The 21,070-nt window shown below is 43.4% G+C and overlaps 1 protein-coding gene across 1 annotated transcript in view; it reads left to right on the top strand.

Moving 5' to 3' along the window:
- Positions 1-20,795, top strand: part of LOC120980315 (adipocyte plasma membrane-associated protein-like) — a 41,885-nt gene extending 21,090 nt beyond the window's left edge. The window contains exons 2-9 of the mRNA XM_040409349.1: positions 4,412-4,501; positions 5,140-5,258; positions 6,261-6,359; positions 7,947-8,096; positions 8,201-8,313; positions 11,567-11,727; positions 15,383-15,578; positions 20,525-20,795. Of these exons, the coding sequence (XP_040265283.1) occupies positions 4,412-4,501; positions 5,140-5,258; positions 6,261-6,359; positions 7,947-8,096; positions 8,201-8,313; positions 11,567-11,727; positions 15,383-15,578; positions 20,525-20,725 (1,129 nt within the window). The 3' untranslated portion in view covers positions 20,726-20,795. The remainder of the gene's footprint in view (positions 1-4,411; positions 4,502-5,139; positions 5,259-6,260; positions 6,360-7,946; positions 8,097-8,200; positions 8,314-11,566; positions 11,728-15,382; positions 15,579-20,524) is intronic.
- Positions 20,796-21,070: the final 275 nt, after the last annotated feature.

The raw sequence follows: 21,070 nt of genomic DNA, 5'->3' as shown, positions 1-21,070 counted from the left end.
AGCTGGAGCTATGACTAGTGAGGGTTGGAATACTTTTTAAAGCTTTGGGAGGTCTTGGGCCTCACTGGTTTTCTATTGGATCCGGGCGAAAGGAAATAGGACATGTACTTATGTTTTTTTGTTTCCATTCCTTCTATACGCCGGAGTGAGATATTCCTGATGTCTAATCGACTGAGTTACCGAAGCCCGAACAGACAAGATGCCCTGAAGACCAAACCATGGACCAGATGCAGAGGATTCCAAACCAGCTGGCGACCAGCGCAAAACACCACCTCCTGAGTCAGCTCCCAAAGAAAAGAATCTCCGAGTCAAGATTTGTTTTAAGCTACGTGTCAAGATTGACTTTCTGTTTTCCATCATCTGTTTTGTTTTATGGATTCAGGACTTTTCGTAGACAAGACTGTTTTTTTTTTTTCAAAGAAGAAGGTCGAGATTCGTCGAGGGACACTGGGGAGCATATGACAAAGAGGACTGTTGTGGAAATTTTATTAGGATGTGTTTATAATATATTGTGTATTGTCATCATGTCTCTCAGTGTCAGGGTAAACCATTGGAGTGGATATCTTCCTGTGTATGTCCTGTCACAGCTGCTGGGCGCAGAGGTCTCCATCGGCGAATGGTCCATGTGCTAAGCACTGGGCTGTGGGCTGGGGGAGACTGATGTGTTCAGGAGAGCAGTGTTTTCTTGGCGGATGTATGGACGCCGGCTAGCACCCCTGAGCAAGGCGCAGATTTATTGGTTTGGCATGGATGCATTTGTTAAGAGAACAATATATGAAAGGAACGTGCGATTGTTGTCTCTAGTGCGCCTGATCAGCCGCTGGAGATAATGACGTTGTCCTGTAAATAAACAAGCATGAGGATCATAGTAACTTTATTTGACATTAATCACTGAGCAAGGCTGAATAAAGTTACCTCCAGTGGTAATGGTAGATTATTGTATACATGTGTTTGTTAGCTGGCTATGTTATTTTAAATGCTTATCTTCCTGTGTCATCACTTCCTGTGTCATCACTTCCTGTATCCTTGTTACATGAAGTAAGTGGTCGGGTGACGGTCCTGCCCCTTTTCTATTGTTACACCCTTTTGTGAGTAAATAAAAGAAACAGACTGGGCAGGAGGGGGAGGAGTGCTCAGCAAGAACTCAAGATGATAACACCTTTGTCTGACTCTGACTGCGGTTGAGAGATTTGCCTTTCCTTACACAAAGTCTGATGCGAGTGGATTTCTACTATTAATATTTCTATAACAACAGTCCCACAGTCAAGTTTCCTGATGCAGCTTTGGAAGCCAAAATCAGGTGTGGCTCATAAAAGGAGAAAAAGTGTAAAGGACAGATACGACTTCTCTTTTTTATTTCACTCCTGGTTTTGGCTACAAAAGTGTATCAGAAACCTGGCGGTGAGCGTGCTCTTACGTGGTTCAGTTAGGGCTCTTTCACACGAGCGGATGCCGTGCAGGTAATCCACTGCGTGAAAGACAGCCGAGCCCCGCTCTGGACAGCAGAGACACGGAGCATTAACATGATGTGACCTTTTTACTACAAAACCACAGTGAGATAAAGTTGTCACTGTGATTTTGTATGTCCGGAACGGGGCTTGGCTGTCTTTCACGCTGCGGATGACACGCGCAGGATCCGCTCGTGTGAAACAGCCCTTAAGGTTACCACATGCAGATCACCGCTAATTGCTGGCCTGAACCTGCACCTGCCATAGTTTAAAGGGAATGTGTCACTAAGAATTTTTTCTGCTAGTCAAAACCAGATTGTAGCACATCTCCTCCTTTTTTTTCCAATCTCTTTTTAATTTCTGATTCCAGATTTTTGTATTCTATTTCCTGAACTTGATTATGGGGGCGGCCATCTTGCTTAAGCTATTCCTAACAGCATTTACACAGCATTACGTAGATTGCATTGGGCCATAGACACAATGGTCAGGAGGGGACCTCCTTGACTTCTATGGGAGAGTTTTCTAGGCAGAGGTCATTGTACAAGCAAAGAATTGATAAGATCTGACAATCGGCCATTGTGAATGATGGATCCTGTCTTATCTGTCATTCTAATCCTGCCTGTAGTGATATCATCTCTGTGTATAGATAAGCAGGTGACTGCAGTAAAGTGATCTGTACAGACTAGGGATCGACCGATTATCGGTTTTACCGATATTATCGGCCGATATTGAGGATTTTGAACGTTATCGGTATCGGCTTCTATTTTGCAGATATACCGATAACATATTGGGAACACAGAACGCGCTGCTCTCAGCGCTCTCCGTGTTCCCTCCGCAGCACAGAGGAGAAGGAAGCAGTGTCTCCCTCCCCTTGTGCTGCTGCTGCCGCCAATTAGAGGAGAGAGGACAAGAGGAGGGGAGGGGCTGTGGCCACCGCTCCACAAATGAAGATAAGTCTTTCATTAATTCATATACAGGAGGCGGGAGCTGGCTGCAGAATCACATAGCCGGCTCCCGGCCTCTATGAACGGTAGCTGCGGTCTGCGGTAGTTAACCCCTTAGGTGCCGCGGACCGCAGCTACCGCTCAGAGAGGTCGGGAGCCGGCTATGTGATTCTGCAGCCAGCTCCCGCCTCCTCTATATGAATTAGTGAAAGACTTAACTTCATTGGTGGCGCAGTGCGCCCCCCCCCCCAAGCCCCCCAGTATTAATCATCGGTGGCGCAGTGCGCCCCCCACCCCCATCCCAATAGCAAAAACATTGGTGGCGCAGTGCGCCCCCCACCCCCATCCCAATAGTAAAAACATTGGTGGTGCAGTGCGCCCCGCCCCACCCAAGCCCCTCCCCCAGTATTAATCATTGGTGGCAGTGGCCACAGAATCCCCTCTCCCCTGCTCCTCCGATCGGAGTCCCAGCAGTGTAATCCTGGGGCTCCGATTGGTTACCATGGCAGCCAGGACGCTATTGAAGCCCTGGCTGCCATGTTCAGCTCCATGCTGCTGTGTGCACAGAGCAGCAGGGACAGTGTGAGATCCTATTCACCCTGATAGAGATCTATCAGGGTGAATAGGACAAGGGTTCTAGTCCCTAAGGGGGCTAAAAGTTAGTAAAAAATAAAAAAAACACCAAAATATTAAGTATAAATGAAAATGATTTACAAAAAAAAATAAAATACACGTTAACAATAAACATATTAATTTTCAGCAGATTTGTGTAGGAAAATTTTTTTTTTCTCAAAAATAAAAATACCCAGAATATCGGTATAAATTATCGCCTATCGGCTTGAAAGTTTACAAATTATCGGTATCGGCCCTAAAAAATCAATATCGGTCGATCCCTAGTACATACCAAGAAGTGGCACCAATTATTAAACTTAGTGGCCAGTGTGAAAATTGCAGGATTTTATGGTTTTTCTTTAATATATTGACATGGAAAATAAAAAATCACCAAAAATTCTTAAAAAATATGTTAAACATAAAAACGTGATTTAAACAATAGGTCGTTTTCTGATGACACATTTCCTTTAAGTCACTGTAGCTGTGTGTTCCCTACCAGGACAGCTTACACACATGACCTACTGTAGTTTGATACCATGAAAAATGACTACCTGTAAGAACAGATACCGTACCATGTGAGTCCAGAGAACTCTATGGCCCTGATTTATTATACCTTCACTCCAGAATTCTGTAGTCAAAAAGTCAGAAGAATAGGGCTTTTGCGACTTTTTTGCACCCGCTTGTGCAAAATTGAAGCGCTTGCGCAAAAATTTGTGACTTCTTACATTTTTACTCCACTCACTCCAGTTTTGTAATATGGGTGGAAAAGTGGGCGTGGTTAGCTATGTTAATGAGTTTCACTCCAAATTTATAATTGCGACTTATATAAAAAGTCACAATCTCACTCCAGGAGGAGGGTGTAATAAGAAAACTGGAGTAGCTTTTCTAGACAGAAGTGTTAGGATTAAAGATCAGAAAAATGTATCAAATAACCTGTGACATTTGATAGATGTGGCATAAAGTACTGCAACACTCAAGGACTCAAGCACAACTGACCTCAAATATTCCCCTCCTGATAAATTCCCCCCTATGTTGCTTCTATTTGTACATTACAGAGAAGGGATTCATTGGGATATTCCTCTCCTTAGGATAAATTGTAGTTTTTGATTATAGTAAGGAATTATACAGGCTGTCAACATTAGACTGGTGGGGGGTTTACTCTCGGCACCCCTGCCAATTAGCTGGTGAAGGGGCCATGGCGGCTGTGTGAGCGCTGCAGACTCTTAATGTTTCCACTGGGTTGCAACCTGGCTCATACTTAGCACCCCATACTTCTCCTTAGCACCACAGCCTTGGCCCATCACACCTGCCTGTAATAGCCATACATTATTCATAGAACTGGGTCTAACCTTTGTGCCACACTGTCGAAGCTTTGTATAGTAAGTTCTATACTTGTTTACATTACAGGTATATCAAGTGGGGGGTGTCTGCAGCTTGTCTTGCTACCATTGTGGGTATATATTTACTGCCATCACCAATTGATCCAGAGCCATTTAAGTAAGTTGTATGCTTTTACTTACTTTCCTCCAATAGGATCTGTCATCAGATGTCACAATACAAAGTTCGTACATTATTGAATAGGTCTCGAAGACCTGAATAGACTGGTGTACTTTGAAAATCTATGTTAGAGTGGCTATATAATCCTTTTTGAATGTTCAGCTAGGGAATGAGAGATAAGTCCTAGTGTATTCATGAACTAAACTCAATCGCTGCCCTCATAGCCTGCTTGACAAGCTCCTTTCAGTGTACCCTTCTCCCCCGCTGCTGAAATCTCTCACGACATGCAACTTGTAGGTCAGACTAGATGGTTGGGGATTGAGTTTAGCTCGGGAATACACTGGACCCATAGCTCTCCCATGCTTCATTAAGACACCTTTAAATAGCTGGAGGGAAAACATTTAAAAAGGATTATACAGCCATTCTGACATGGGTCTTTCAGAGCAAGTACACCAGCCTCATCAGGCCAAAGATGAAATTTGTGTTGCGAAATCTGGAAACAAGTCCTCTTTCGGCCTGTCTCACCACAAGTGTTTGTACCATGTTTTATGTTGATGGCTGAATTGTTGAAAGTACACAGGAAGAGCGACATCTTGGAAGTTGTATAATAGTAATATTGCCATCTTCTATATACTCAGGTTTGAAAAACCACCATCACTAGTTGGACCATTGATGGTAAACCGAAAGCTGCATCATGGAAAAAGACAGTTTTATGGACAGCTGAAAGGCCCAGAGTCATTTACCAGTGATCATGAAGGTGAAGACCAATTTGATGCTAACTATGAGCAGACAGTGAAACAACCAAGACCATTAGATGTTCCTCAATATTAAATTCAAGGAGAATAATGAATATTCAAGGCCTAGGGGCATATAGGGCAGGGATGACCAACCTGGAGCCCTCCAGCTGTTACAAAACTACAATTCCGAACATGCCTGGACAGCCTACAGCTATTAGGGCATGCTGCTAGTTGTAGTTTTGCAACAGCTGAAGGGCCGCAAGTTGAGCATTCCTAATATAGGGCAACATATAGAAACTTGATTTAATTAATTCAGTGTTTTAATCTTCAGTTGTATGAAATGATAACGTGTAGCATCTAGTGTTGGTCACTCATATATAAAAATAATTTTTCTAATGATTACTTACCCCGCATTGCTTAGTGAAATCCAATATACTTTCAAAATATGTTAGATAATGAGCATTCCTATGTATGTGTAAAGGGCCTTTTAGGAAGAGTGTGCATGGGCTGACGTGCCTCTTATCATGTAAGTGGGGTATGCTTGTCATGATTTATATCTGATGGCATTGCTAAACTGATTGGAAGCTGTCTATAGTATGAAATCTACATGGTCAGTCTCTTAGAATGGGTTTGCATGGGATTTCCATATAATCCAGCAGTCTATTCATGTTCAGACCTACATGGAAGGTCCTCCACTCTCCATAACGGTAGCGTGTAAATGCTGGATGGAGAAAGGCAACGTTTATATTTTTTTTCTAGGATGGGAATGCATTTTTATCAGTATAGTTCATTTCAAGTCCCTGAGATATCAGGGGAGAATTATCAAACTGGTGTAAAGGAAAACTGGCTTAGTTGCCCATAGCAACCAATCAGATTCCACCTTTCATGTTCCAAAGGAGCTCTGAAAAATGAAAGGTGGAATCTGATTGGTTGCTAGGGACAACTAAGCCAGTTTTCCTTTACACCAGTTTTGATAAATATTCCCCATCATTCCTGTGTAACTGCTGTGTTATGTGGTATAGGAAACCTTTATACTGGCACTGTGGACGGGAAGCTGTGGATGATTCATGGAGAGCAGCTGAAGTTTATAACTCAGATGGGGAAGAATATTTCCCAGTGTGGTGAGTCCTTACAACAATTTCTCTGATCTCGGTGCAGGAAACAAACTGCATCTGCTTTGAAGGTTTTGGGACTGCGACATTAAAACTGTGTAAAGATAAGTCCATTTCTGCCAAAGAAGCTTTGCGACAAATCTGCAGCAAAATCCTCATTCTATGCTGCAGATTCGCCATGGATTTCATCACGGCTACACGCTCATGTACACATCTATACAGTGCCTTGAAAAAGTATTCTTTCCCACATTTTTTCACGTTACACCCACAAAGTTTAGATATATTTTTTTGGAATCCCAATGAAAATACATTTAAGTTTGTGGGTGTACCGTGAAAAAATGTGGGAAAAGTTCAAGTGGTATGAATCCTTTTTCAAGGCACTGTATTACAGCTCTGTGTTGTATGGAACTGTAATAAAGCATCCATAGAGGTGAATGGCGTTCTTACTGTACCCCATATGTATTTGATTTAATACAGAGGTATCCACAGACTTTTTTTATTAAAAAAATTGTGACCTCCTGTCGCCTCTCCTGACATGTCTCTTTTACTAAGTGATTGTATTCCCTATCCAGCTTTTAATATAATAAGGGTCCATTCACACGTCCGTAATTTGGGTCCGCATCTGTTCCGCAATTTGCGGAACGGGTGCAGACCCATTCACTTTCAATGGGGCTGAAACGGATTTGGATCCGCATTTCCGGATCCGTATTTTCGGGATCCGCAATTCCGTTCCTGAAAAAAATAGAACATGTCCTATTCTTGTCCACAATTGTGAACCAGAAAAGGTATTTTCTATTATAGTGTCAGCGATGTGCGGATCACACATTGCCGGTGTCCGTGTTTTTGCGGATTCGCAAAACACTTACGGACATGTGAATGGACCCTAAGTCTGTGTTGTTCCTTTCCTCACTTATTGCTACTAGAAGTTTATTAATGAATCTGTAACTAGTTGTTATCAGTCTGGGGAGGGGGGTGTCCCCACAAAGTCAAACACTGGCAGGCCTCCTCCCCACTGGTAACACCCAGTTGAAGATTCATTAAAGGGGTTGTCTCATCTCAAACAATGGGAGCATATTGCTAGGATATGCCCCCATTGTCTGATAGATGCTGCTTTCCCTGCTGGGACACGCACCTATATCAAGAACAGAGCCCCGAAAGTGGTGGAGGGGGCACGGCGCATGTGCAGCTGCCCTTCATTCATTTCCATGGGGCTGCCGAAAATAGCCTGGTCCATAGAAGTGAATGGGAGCTGTGTGCTTCCATTCACTTTTATGGGGAGACCGCTTGGTGGTGGCCAGACTGAAGTCCTCCAGCCACCACTTTTCGGGGCTCCGTTCCCGATATAGAGGTGGGACCTGCACCTATCAGACAATGGGGGCATATCCTAGCGATATGCCCCCATTGTCTGAGATAAGACAACCCCTTTAAATAATGTCTAGTAGCAGTAACTGAGGAACGGAACAACATACAGTAACAAGAACTGATGTTCCAGGGTTGGTATTACACGGGGAATAAAACAGACCTGTCAGGGGAGGGGACAGGCCCTTTGATAATTTTATAAAATAAAGGATATATAGGTCTAGATTTATTTTTTAGGCACTCCTGAATATGAACCAGTGTGTGGTCGTCCACATGGGGTTCGAATGGACACCGATGGATATCTAATTGTGGCAGATTCATACTATGGATTATACAGGGTACATCCACAAACTGGGGAGAAATATCTTCTCATCTCAAATGAAGAAGGTGATTGAAATGTATAATATATAATATACCAGCCATTTGTTAGCTTTTATCCCGGTGGTTACAGATTTATTATGACTATTGTACCCCTTTACCCTATTTGACAGGCGTGGATGGAGTTCCTTTCAGGTTTTTGAATGGACTTGAGTTGTCCAGGGACGGCACTATATATTTCACAGATTCTAGCAACAAATGGGGAAGACAGCATCACAGATATGAGGTAAATTCACTGTTTAGACAATTGCTACAGTTCAGCATAGTCGTAAAAAGGATTATTTTATGTTCTTCCGTACAATTTCCTGTTATTTCTATTGTGCTGACATATTATCCAGCCCTGTCCAAATTCTCATCACTCATGTCATCAGTGCATGTGCCCAGCGGAGCTTACACTCCAGTCCCCCACCCATCAGACATAAACAGACTGGGGACAATTTTATAAGAAGCCTGTTATCATTAAAGGGGTATTCCTATCTAGACATTTATGGCTTATTAACACAACCTTCACAGGACCCCTGGAAATGGGAGTTCCCAAGACCAGGGGCCCAGTCTTGCTCCATTGTACATGTACAGGTAACTGCACGTGTGCTCTCCATTCACTTCAATGGGAATTTTGTACATAAGTGCTGATCCCAGAGGTTTATGGCATAAATATTCAGATGGGAATAACCCTTTAAAGTGAGGTGTGGAAAGACACAATGGCACACCGGGTGATACAGTTGCCGAGTCAGCTGTACGATGCCCGGTGAGTACTGTGCAGCATGAGTCCTATTAATTAAAATAGGACCTTTGTACGATATGGTATGGTTGATTTGGTAACTGTACCCTCCAGCATTCAGTTAGGTAGAGGTTTAGTTGGTATCTTTCTGCAGTGTGGGAACCAAAGTGTCCAAAGGAAACCAGCACAAGCAGAGTAAAAATGTGCAGGGGCTGCAGTGGTTGAATTTAAAGGGGTTAGCCTCTTTATGTATCATTTTAACAAAAATGTTGGGAACACAAATATATGCAACTTAGGCAAGTTTCACACTAGCGCTTATAGTATATTGGGACAGCCTCCCAGATCTCTCTGCATTCCGGCATTGCTGGAAGCTACAGCCTTGCTGTCCAGCCCCATTGACTATAATGGGGACCAGCGGAGATCCAGCCTCAACCTCTAAAAATGCCGGACGAAAACCTGTACACGTTCTCACCATATGGTTCATCATATTGTTCACTTTGAAGCAATTAGTAAAGGCCCCTTTAAACGGAACAACAATCAGGGTGTAAAGATGCCGCCAATCACCCAGTGAGTGAGTGATCACCCAATGAACCCTCATTTATCGGGTGAAGGCATCATTGATGTGGACACGTAAATGATCATTTCTGGGCAGCAGGTTGTGCTGTGTAAATGATTTCCTATGGACACAAACATGTGCAGCAGAGATAACTCGTCCCTATACAGAGGAGATGATTGCTGCATGTAAATGTAGCTCTCATCTTCTCTGATGAGCATTTGTTCCTAATCATTGCCTGCTAAGTGGGCCTATGTAAAGAGGCTTTTACAAATCCTTACCTGCTAAGGTATAAGGAACATATGTGTGTAATAACAGGATCTGATCAGGCCCCGCTTTCCATAGAGGGGGGTTCTCGCACTAGAAATTTGATGATCACCAATGGACAGTGGAGTGTCTGTTAAACAACACTGCACATCTATATCTGTGAGGGTAACATGAAAGTCAGGGTTTGACATTGCTTTTGAATCTGAAATAAAAAACGGGAATAGATTTATTAATACTGATGTTTAATATGCTGGTCTTATACGGCGTCTGTCATCATACTTGTACCTTGGCAGCTGAAGGCATCTGTGCTGCTCACATGTTCATATGGGCCTGCATTGCTGAGAAAATGAGCACCTAGAGGCCCTGCTTTCTCTGCAACTGCTGCACCCTCTGCACTTTGACATCACGCCTGGCCCTGTCAATCAGAGTGGAGTTGCAAAGAGACCAGAGCCTCTAGGTGTAATAGCAACACCCCCATTGCTCCTAGAGGCTCATCAGAAAATGAAGTGTATGCCTGCTATGAGCAGGTAGAGATTTGTGCTTACATTTTTGCTATTTTCTGTCTTTAGAGTTGGTAAGGCTGGGTTCACATCTGCGGCAGAGGTTCTGTTAGGATTCTTTGTTGCAGATTCCAGCAAATAAGCAGGACAAAATGCTTCAGAATAACATAAACCGTAACAGAAACCTTATTAACCCCATTATAATCAGTGGGGTCTATCCTATGCCAGATCAATGCTTTTTCTGTTCTTTTTGTTTTCTGCAACAGAAACATGGAAAATGTGTCACAAATGTGAACACAGCTTAAATTTGTCCGAACATTCATAGCCATACCCCCTCCTCTTAAGGCCTCTTTCCCACAGGTGTGTGCGCCCCGTGGTCGTGCTGTGGCCTGAAAAATGCGGGCTGCAATGCACGAGCACAGTCCGTGGGGCAGCCGCAGCGGATCGCGGACCCATTCACTTGAATGAGTCTGCGATCCGGCCGTTCTGCAAAAAGATAGGACATGTTCTAGCTTTTTGCAGAACGGCAGTACGGGACAAAACCCCACAGAAGCACTCCGTTCCGTGCTTCCGTTCCGCACCATTCCGCATCTCCGGATTTGCGGACCCATTGAAGTGAATTGGTCCGCATCCGTGATGCGGAATGCCCACGGAACGGCACCTGTGTAATGCGGATCCGCAAATGCGGTCCGCAATATGGCAACGGGGCGCACACGCCCGTGGGAAAGAGGCCTAAAGGGAACCTGTCATCAGCTTTATGCTGACCTCACTGAGGGCAGCATACAATAGTGACAGAAATGCTGATGTCAGCGGTGTGTCACTCATGAGCTAAATGTAAGTGGTTGCCGAGAACCAGTATCATAATCATTGCAGCCCAGGCCTTGAAAAGAGTCAAATCTACATGAGAAGAGTCATGGTTATTGATGATCTCCTGCTCTCCCCACCCATCTGCTGATGATTGGCAGTTCTCTCCTAGAGAGAAAGGGAGAAAACTAGGTAGAAGCCTGTCAGTCATCAGCAGGTGGGCAGGGAAAGCAGGAATTCATGAATAACCAGGACTCTTCTCCAGGCCCAGTCTGCAATGATTGTGATGTTGGTTCTCGGCAACCACTTACTTTTAACTTATAAATGACCGACCGCTGAAATCAACTCACCTGTCTCTACTTTATTCTGCTGTTAGTATGGACAGCACAAAGTTGATGACAGGTTCCCTTTAAGCCTGCCAACTTTTCTCACACTTTTTAAAAGTGACGAAAGTGAAATAAGTTGTGAATACACAAATATGACAGATTTGCAAGATTTTAATGTCCGAAAACCGGTGTAATAAATTCCCCCCATAAAATCCAATATTTCTTTCTACAGTGCTATAAAACGATGCGCTTTCTCAGTTTAGTTTAACAACTGATGTGTTTAGTTTTATAATCCTGTCATATTTCAGGTACTGGAAACAAATCACAGGGGACGCTTAGTACGTTATGATCCAGTGACAAAGGAGGTGCGGAGTTTACTGACTGACCTCTACATGGCTAATGGATTGGCCTTATCGCCAGAGGAGGACTATATTTTAATTGCAGAGACTAGCATCTCCAGAATCTTACGGTGAATGGTTGCTATTTTTCTTCTATATATCCTTTGATGGTTACACTGGTTGTGCTATTAAAACATTATCTGGTAATAATCCGTGTGTTGCCCCAAGTTGCCTCTCAGTGTACTTGTCTAAAATCTACCAGTGAGCATCAATAATCTTTAAAAGCTATGTATACTTTCACAACCAAATCTGCTAAATGTACACTCATTGATCAAAGAAATAATGCACCAAGAAAAAGTTGTTGGAATTGAATGAAAAGTTATACACATTCAAGTCACGTTATGAATGACCACTTACTACTTTCAACGTTGGCAGGGCTTTGGTCATGAAGGAAGTCGCGTGTCTTGAGCTGGCTTGGTGGGTATATAAGGTGTGAGGCTGTGTACACACATATCCCCTCGTTGCTGTCATGAGTAACACGGGAGATTTATCAGAGCTGCAAAAAGGGATGATTACTGGCTTTTGGGCCATGGATGGCAGTATTTCTGAAACTGCGCAGTTTGTGAACTGTTCGCCTGTGGTGAAAGTGTATCGTGAGTGGACAAATAGCACCATTGCAAATAAAAGACGTGGAAACTGAGGAGCACCACGTGGCATTGATGTCTGCTACGAAGGTGCGCGAGGGCAGACCAACATGCCACAGTGGAGAAGCTCACCACTAAAATGAACCAGACGTGTATCTAAAACAACTTCAGTGAACCCTACTGAATATGGGGCTCAGAAGCAGACAGATGGTCACTGTACTTCTGTAAACAAAGAATTGGGCCTCCGCTAATTGGCAAAGAGTAGGACATAGGTGTGGAACCCATTTGAGCATCTGTGAGACCACCTCGATTGTCGTCTTTGCTGTATGGATCCTCCCCCACACACCCTCCAGCAGCTGTGGGATGCAATGCAGTCTGCATGCATCCAGATACCTGTGACAACCTTCCAGGACCTTATTGAGTCACTCACATCCCTTCTTTCTGCTGTACGTGCTGCTAGGGCTTTTGTCGCTCCATAGCAAAGGCAGGATTGAAGGTCTCACCACCAGGCCTTCATACTGAAACCCAGCCATTGTCAGATACCAAAAAGAACCTTGATTTGTTGCTAAAGACAATACAGTTCCAGTCTGTACTGTAGCAGTCCGGGTTTCTCCTTCACAATACCACTGCAAACTAAGGTGATGGTAGCTGGCTATCAATGGCAGGAAAAGTAATAGGCACCATGTTCCGAAAGTTTCTTCTGCTAAGCCTTTGGAAATGGTTTGGACAGAGACAGGGGTGTAATGAAGGTGCCACCTATGTCTGGAAGGTGGACAATGAAACTGTGGAAGCTGCTCTTGCTTGGATCAAACAATCCTCTCTACTGGTGGTCTGTCTGGGCTTTCCAGAGCCTGTTCTTCATGTGTGCATGCTCTCATGTAACCATTGCTCCCACCACCTCCTAACAACAGAACAGTTTAGATGGTGGCCAATTCTTTGAAACAGCCATCCTGCTTCCCTCAGTCCAATTATGCACTCTGTCAACTGGGCAAAATGTATTCAGGTGCGTCATAGAGGCATGTCTATCAGTCAGTGATCTCTCACCAAGAGGAACACTACTTAAAGTAGCCCCTGAGAGCATTTTTATAGGGCAGTGGGGAAGCACTTTTATGTCCTCTTGGGGCAAAACCCTGGGCCAGATTTATAATTAGCTCAAGTCAAAATAATGGAGTGAAAAAGTCCCACATTTTTGTGCAATCGCTAAAACTGCGCAAAAATTTGCGACTTTTATTGGCTCTGCGCTATGCTCGTCAGTTTTCTGAAAGTGGGCATGTTTTCTATTGAGACAATTTAAAAAGTCACAAAAAATTGCACAATTTCACTCCAGTGAGGACCATGCTTATCTTATGCGACTTTTTAATAGAACATACAACTTTTTTGTAAAGCCGCTTACTGAAGGATAAACTGCTACCGTCAAACCACATTTATCACAGTATTAAAGGACCATTAATAAATCTGACTTAGTCAAAAGTGACTTTGGACATATGTAAAAGTGGAGTAAAATATAAAGGCTCATGCAAACGACCGTATGCCCTCTGAGACATATGGTCCGTGAGCGGGCCATATGTCCCGGAGCGGCATATATTGTGCGCATGGGAGCGCACAGCATCATAGGATATGATGAGTGCACAGGCGGCCCGGTGTGCACAGCATCATTGTAATCTATGATGCTGTGCGCTCCTGTGCGCACGATGTATGCCGCTCACGGACCATGTGTCTCGGAGGGCATACGGTCATGTACATGAGCCCTAAGTGTAATGATAAATCTGGCCCCCAGTGTCTAATGAGACCACACCTGTAATCAATCACATACCTGCATGGCGAGTTTTGCAGCAATATTTTTTTGTAAATGAGCGTATATTACCAGAACTAGGGAACAGATGGATCGCAGTATGACTGCAAGATCAGACTACATAGAGTTTGTAGTCCATTATCATGGGGGGACATGGGTTTTCATAGCATCTGCAATGTTCTTAAAAGTGTTGTTTCACTTTTAATATTGTGTAGAGACAGGGATGTTAAGTGTTTTTATGATGTACTTTATTTGGGAAAGGTGAATATTTAAATTTATTAAGTCCTCATGCAAACGACCGTTGTGTTCCGTTCTGCAAAATGGGGTTCCGTTGTTCCGTGATCTGTTTCCGTTTTTGTTTCCGTGTGTCTTCCTTTATTTTTGGAGGACCACCAGACATAAAGGAAGGTAAAAAAAAGTCTAAGACAGGTTTGCCATGGAAATGATAGGAATAAAACGGACGCAGACGTGGATGACAATCTTGTTTGCCTCCGTGTTTTTTAGCGGTCCCATTGACTTGAATGGGTCTGCGAACCGTTTTCCGCGGACAAGAATAGGACAGGTTATATTTTTTTTACGGACTGGAACCATGGATCACGGACGCGGATGGCAAACGGTGGACTATCCGCATTTTCAACAGCTCCATAGAAATGAATGGGTCCGCATCTGAAACGCTAAAATCGGCGGAACGGACGCGGAGACAAACAACGGTCGTGTGCATGAGGCCTAATGGTGTAAAATGTCTCCTTAGCAACGTACTAAATGAGCATAAGAGCAAAGCACTGGCAGTTCTGTTCTCGCTTTCTTCTGGAGATAAATGAGCAGATAGGCAGGCACTGCTGCAGTGTAAGCTACTGAACGAAATTCACAGTCGCATTGAGCACAATATATTATTTATCATATTCCACAATGATTTTGGTGACAGATGAACCTTAAAGGGGCATTCCCATTTACAACATTAATGGAATATTGTTAGGCTATGTCTTAAATGTCTGATAGGTGCGGGTGCCACCTCTTCTTTTTTTTTTTTTTTTTTTTTTTTCCGGAACAGTTAACAGGAAGGAGCCCCAGAGGTGGAACCTGCACCTGCCAGACATTTATGGCATATCCTAGTGATATGCCATCAATGTCACAGATTGGTTAACCCCATTTCTCTAGGTACTGTGAGCTGATCACTGGAGGTATGGTTTGGTCAGACACTACAATTAAATGCAATTTTATTCTGAATCTATCTTGGAAAAATACGACCCAACATCAGTTAAACCATTTTTTTTTTCATTTTTATCAGTGCATTTAATAATTTCCGCATAAATCTTCATAAAAAAAAATTTCTTTGTTTTTCTTGTATAGCTACTGGTTAGCAGGTAGCAAAGCAGGAGTGAAAGAAATCTTTGCGGACAACTTGCCAGGCTACCCAGATAATATCAGGATGTCTAGAGCAGGCACATACAGAATTGGGATAACAACCACACGCTTCCCTGGATTCTTTCCTCCGTTCCTGGATGCCATTGCACCTTATCCTGCCCTAAAGAGATTTATTGTCAAGGTATGTATAAGGGTTCATGCACACAAATGTATTTTATTTCCGTGTCCGTTCCGTTTTTTTTGCGGACCGTATGCGGAACCATTCATTTCAAAGTTTCTCTGTGTGAAATATGTTTCTGTATGTCCGTATTTCCATTCCGCAAAAAAATAGAACATGTCCTATTATTGTTCGTATTATAGACAAGGATAGGACTGTTCTATTAGGGGCCAGCTGTTCCGTTCCGCAAATACGGAATGCACATGGATGTCATCTGTATTTTATGCGGAGCACAATACATATGGTGGTGTGTGTCCTATGTTCTGTGTTTCAGCTCTTAGCTAGTACAGTACCGTGCACAATTCACTATTGTACTGTATTTTGAGACTGATCACATTAGTGTTGGATGGCTCACAGTAGAATGAAAAAGAGGGGTCACTGCTACAGAAACTGTACAATTTGGCTGTACACATATTCGTTTGTGCCAAATGAACATTTTCGCCCCACATTCTAGAGTTTTTTGGCACAAAAATCTGCTTCTATATTTCACCCATTCTAACATGAAAGGTATTGGGGGACATTTACCAAGCACGTTGCACCAGAATTATGGCGTAAAATGTGCCAAAAAGAATGGCATTTTAATTTGCACCACATATATCAACAGTTTTCTCCAGAATTTTCACCATCAAGAATGCATCATGCCAGAAATGAGTTAAGTGGGCGGGGCTATCAAATTGGCGCATATTTCACCTCATTTATCATCCTTTTATCAACAGGAATGGCTCAAATTGTTGCAGACAATGAAGCCAGATTATGTTGTGGTGGTTTGTGTAAAAAGTCGCATTTATGGCATAAAGATGGTACTTTTTTTTAAAGTTGCATTTATGAAAAGAAAAACCAACCTGTCGTCGGAACAAGTGATAGGGAAGTATCGAAACAGGATGGTATAAATGAGCTAAACAGAAGGGTTTGTCAGTCCGAGAAAAAAGTAGCAATTTACTGGAAATGTTGCAAATATGTTTCAAAAGTCGCAAGTGTGGTCTGGGCAGGGGTGGCTGAAATTGGGCATTTTTTAGTTTTAAAAAGTCTCATTTTAGTGCTATTGGTGGTAAAATGTTGCAAATCAAGAGAAATAGGCAGATAATCAAGTTGATATTTTAAAAAGTCACAATTTACAAGCGGCATGTGCCTTTTGATATATGAAGTGAAACAAATCACCACTTTTGAATTGTAACATTAGTAATTTTTTTGGTGCAAATGATGCCATTATTGATAAATGTCCCCCCCAATGTGTTTATTCCTGTTCATGTAGGTAGGGGAAGACAGTTGGAACATTCAGCATTGCAAGTAATCAAAATCAACCACTTGTCAAACCGTGAGGCGCCCCCTAGATGTTGGGGAGGCAGTAGTCCTAGGCGGCACAGGACTTTCTTTGGCTGCAGCCATTTCTGGTTTAGCAATGTTACTCCTCCTGCATATTTTAATGTTAGCAGGGTTCAGATGACAAATGAAAGGTACATTTTGGTGGTATTTTGCCATGGACCAAAGATGATGAGGCCCGGGCATCACAACGTTCTGGCTGGTGGGGCCCCAATAGAAAAGAGTATGAGAAGCCCTGGTGTAGACAAGGCTGTTGGCATAGTAATTGTATGCATTAAGGGGCAGATTTACTGCACTATGTAGATTTTAAGGACAACCAAGAGCTATTGGTTTACTAAGGGGCACTTTTCCATAGACAGCATTAAAGTATGATATCTCCAGTGTACCAACTAAACAAGCACCATGAGTCTGTTCTCCCCCTCCCAAAACCAGCTGTTTATAAGGAAAATGCTGGCAGGAGACATGCATGGGACGTATCCAATGATCATCTGTCAGAACAAGTGCATTCTCAATGTTTAGTAACCAAGAAAGAATGAGGACTTCAAATGAAGTGTTTTCTAGATATCATGTGTGCATACATACTATAACCTGGAGAGATCATTTACAGACAAATGATAGCTTGGTAGACAGCTATTGAATGTGTATAGGCACAATACGACCCCAGAACAAGTCTATACAAAAATATATCAAGAGTAAAGTAATGCAAAGGAAAAAAGAGCTTCAAAACCCCAACAAGATGTACAAATGAAAAGCAGTGCACGTGCCATACAAAAAGTCCTCTCCAAAGTGGTCATCAGAGGTTTTCTTGGAGAGAGAAGCCCCCGGCAATCTGTCAGCGAAGCTCACCCTGAATGCCTAAGATTGCCCCCTACAATGGACACACTGCCAATTGGATTTTGCCAAATTCACCATCCCCTTTGGTTTACAATTGACAAAGTCTTTAGTTACAATGTTTCCACCAGACAAGAGGCACACAAATGTATATGATGTTACTTGCTTAGGCTACTTTCACACTGGCGTTTCTGGGTCCGCTTGTGAGATCCGTTTCAGGGCTCTCACAAGCGGCCCAAAACGGATCAGTTCAGCCCCAATGCATTCTGAATGGATAAGGATCATTCAGAATGCTGCGTTTGGTCTCTGTTGCGTTTTTTAGATGGTCACTAAAACGCAGCTTGCAGCGTTTTGGTGACCGCCTGACTATGCGAAGCCTAACGGATCCGTCCTGACTTACAATGTAAGTCAATGGGGACGGATCAGTTTTTCACTGACACAATATGGTGCGATTGAAAACGGATCCGTCGCCCATTGAATTTCAATGTAAGGGCTCATGCACATGACCGTGCCGTTTTTTGCAGTCCGCAAATTGCAGATCCACAAAAAAACGGATGCCGCCCGTGTGCCTTCTGCAATTTGCGGAACAGAACAAGAGGCCCATTATAGAGATGCCTATTCTTGTCCGCAAAATGGACAAGAATAGGACATGTCATCATTTTTGCACGGCCACGGAACGGAGCAACGGATGCGGACAGCACACACAGTGCTGTCCGCATCTTTTGCGGACCCATTGAAATGAATGGTTCCGTATACGGAATCAAAATGCGGTCCATATACGGAAAGAAAAAAACGTTTGTGTGCATGAGCCCTAAGTCAAGACGGATCAGTTTTTACTTACTTTTTTTTTAATGAATAATGCAAACGGATCCGTTACGAACGGATACAAGCGTTTGCATTATCAGTGCGGATCCGTCCGTGCAGATACAAGACGGATCCGCACCAAACGCTAGTGTGAAAGTAGCCTTATATGCAAGGCAAACTCATACTTGGAAAAGTACCCCTTTGTCTGTGTGCAAGCTATCCATCAGATTGGCTGGTGGTACAAACTTGGCACTGGCTGGTCTTTCTGACTACTTCTCCATTTGAAGCCCCATGAGAGCTTTTTGTGCGGCGCATTGCTTAATGATCTGTCACTTACCAGTAGGAGGAGCTCCCGGCCGGTCACAGACAGCACAGCAGGTAAGTATGATGCTTCTAATAGGGGGGAGAGGGGAGGCTGCACACTGGCCACCAATGATATTAAAACAATAGAGGGGGGCCGGGGGGGGGGGGGGGCACACACTGGCCACCAATGATAATACAATAGAGGGAGGGAGGGGGGCCGCACACTGGCTACCAATGATAATACAATAAAAGGGAGGGGTGGGGGGCCGCACTGGCCACTAATGAAATTAAAACTGGGGAGGGAGGGGGGGTCTGCCCCCTGCTGCCTGGCAGCCCCTGATCTCTTACAGGGGGCTATGATACGCACAATTAACCCCTTCAGGTGCAGCACCTGAGGGGTTAATTGTGCGGATCACAGCCCCCTGTAAGAGATCGGGTGCTGCCAGGCAGTAGGGGGCAGTCATGTACACAGTTCGTAGAATATTCTAACTAGAAGCGTCCCCATCACTATGTGTTAGACTATACTGTCGGATTTGAGTTTTCACGAAGTGAAAAAGCTTTTATGCAGACGGATCTTCGGATCAGTCTGTATGAAAGTAGCCTACGGATCACGGACGCCAATCTTGTGTGCATTCGTGTTTTTTCACGGACCCATTGACTTGAATGGGTCCGTGAACCGTTGTCCGTCAAAAAAAATAGGACAGGTCATATTTTTTTGACAGACAGGATACACTGATCACGGCCGCGGATGACAAACGGTGCATTTTCCGAGTTTTCAACGGACCCATTGAAAGTCAATGGGTCCGCAGAAAATCACGGAAACCGGAACAACGGCCACGGGTGCACACAACGGTCGTGTGCATGAGGCCTTAGGCACACAAAAGTATATAATTTTTTTTTAGGACTGTAAGTGGAACCATTCATTTCAATGGGTCTGCAAAAAAAAACTGAAGTTACTCCGTGTGTCTTCAGTTTCCGTACGTCCGTTCCGCAAAAAAACATGTCCTATTATTGTCTGCATTACGGACAATGATAGAACTGTTCTATTAGGGGCCAGCCGTTTCGCAAAATATGGAATGCACACGGGATTCCTTTGTTACATTTATATATATATATTTTTAATTTTTTTTAAGTACACATATTGGCTTCACGGAGCCAATACATTTTACAGAATAACAGGTTAGACTGGATGGACAGATGTCTTTTTTTCATCCTTACAAACGATGTTACTATGTAGGTTACCAATGAGTGTCTGTCTGAATCAAAGTGAATCCTACAACTAATCCCTGCAGTGAATTGTGAAAATGAATCTAGGCACACTGACTGTAATATAGGGAGGTCTTCAATAAACCTCAATCACAGACATAGGCTACATGCACACGACCGTATGCCATCCGTTTTTTTTTTTGCGGATCCATTGTAACAATGCCTAAAACGGACAAGAATAGGACATGTTCTATTTTTTTTTGCGCGGCTACGGAATGGACATACTGATGCGGACAGCACACGGTGTGCTGTCCGCATTTTTTGCGGACCCATTGAAATAAATGGGTCCGCATTCTATCCGCAAAAAAAGGAACGAACATGAGTGGGTTCTGATGCCAAAAACTTTAGGATATCAGTATAATTCATTTTTGTGGATTTTTTTGTAGATTACACCACTATCAGCATACAGCATCCTGCTAAAGAAGCATGGCTTATTCCTTGAACTGAACGCATATGGAGATATAGTGGACAGCTTTCATGATCCAGACGGAGGTGTAACATGGGCGATAAGTGATGTCTATGAGCACCAAGGAAAGCTCTATTTGGGTAACACTGACTTGCCTTTCCTTGTAGTACTGCAGCAATAAGGCTAATTTCAGACAAGCGTGTCCTGTGCGGAAATCATGCTCCGTGTGTGAGTAATTTCCCATTATGGACACTACTAATGAATTATAATGCTGTGTGTCATTGCATGACCTTACTTCTACAGAATAAAGGCTCATGCACAAAACAGTTGTTTTAATCTGTTTTTTTGCGGGTCAGATGCGGACACATTCACTCCAGTGGGGCTGCAAAAGATGTGGACAGCACACAGTGTGCTGTCCACATCCGTATCTGTTCCGCGGCACCTGCAAAAAAAAATAGAACATGTCCTATTCTTGTCTGTACTACAGACCAGGACAGGACAATTATATTATGGGCCGGATGTTCCA

The sequence above is a fragment of the Bufo bufo genome, chromosome 1, assembly GCF_905171765.1.
Source record: "Bufo bufo chromosome 1, aBufBuf1.1, whole genome shotgun sequence".
NCBI lineage: Eukaryota > Metazoa > Chordata > Amphibia > Anura > Bufonidae > Bufo > Bufo bufo.
The sequence above is the reverse complement of the archived record's forward strand: the minus strand, read 5'-3'. Positions and strand labels throughout refer to the sequence as shown.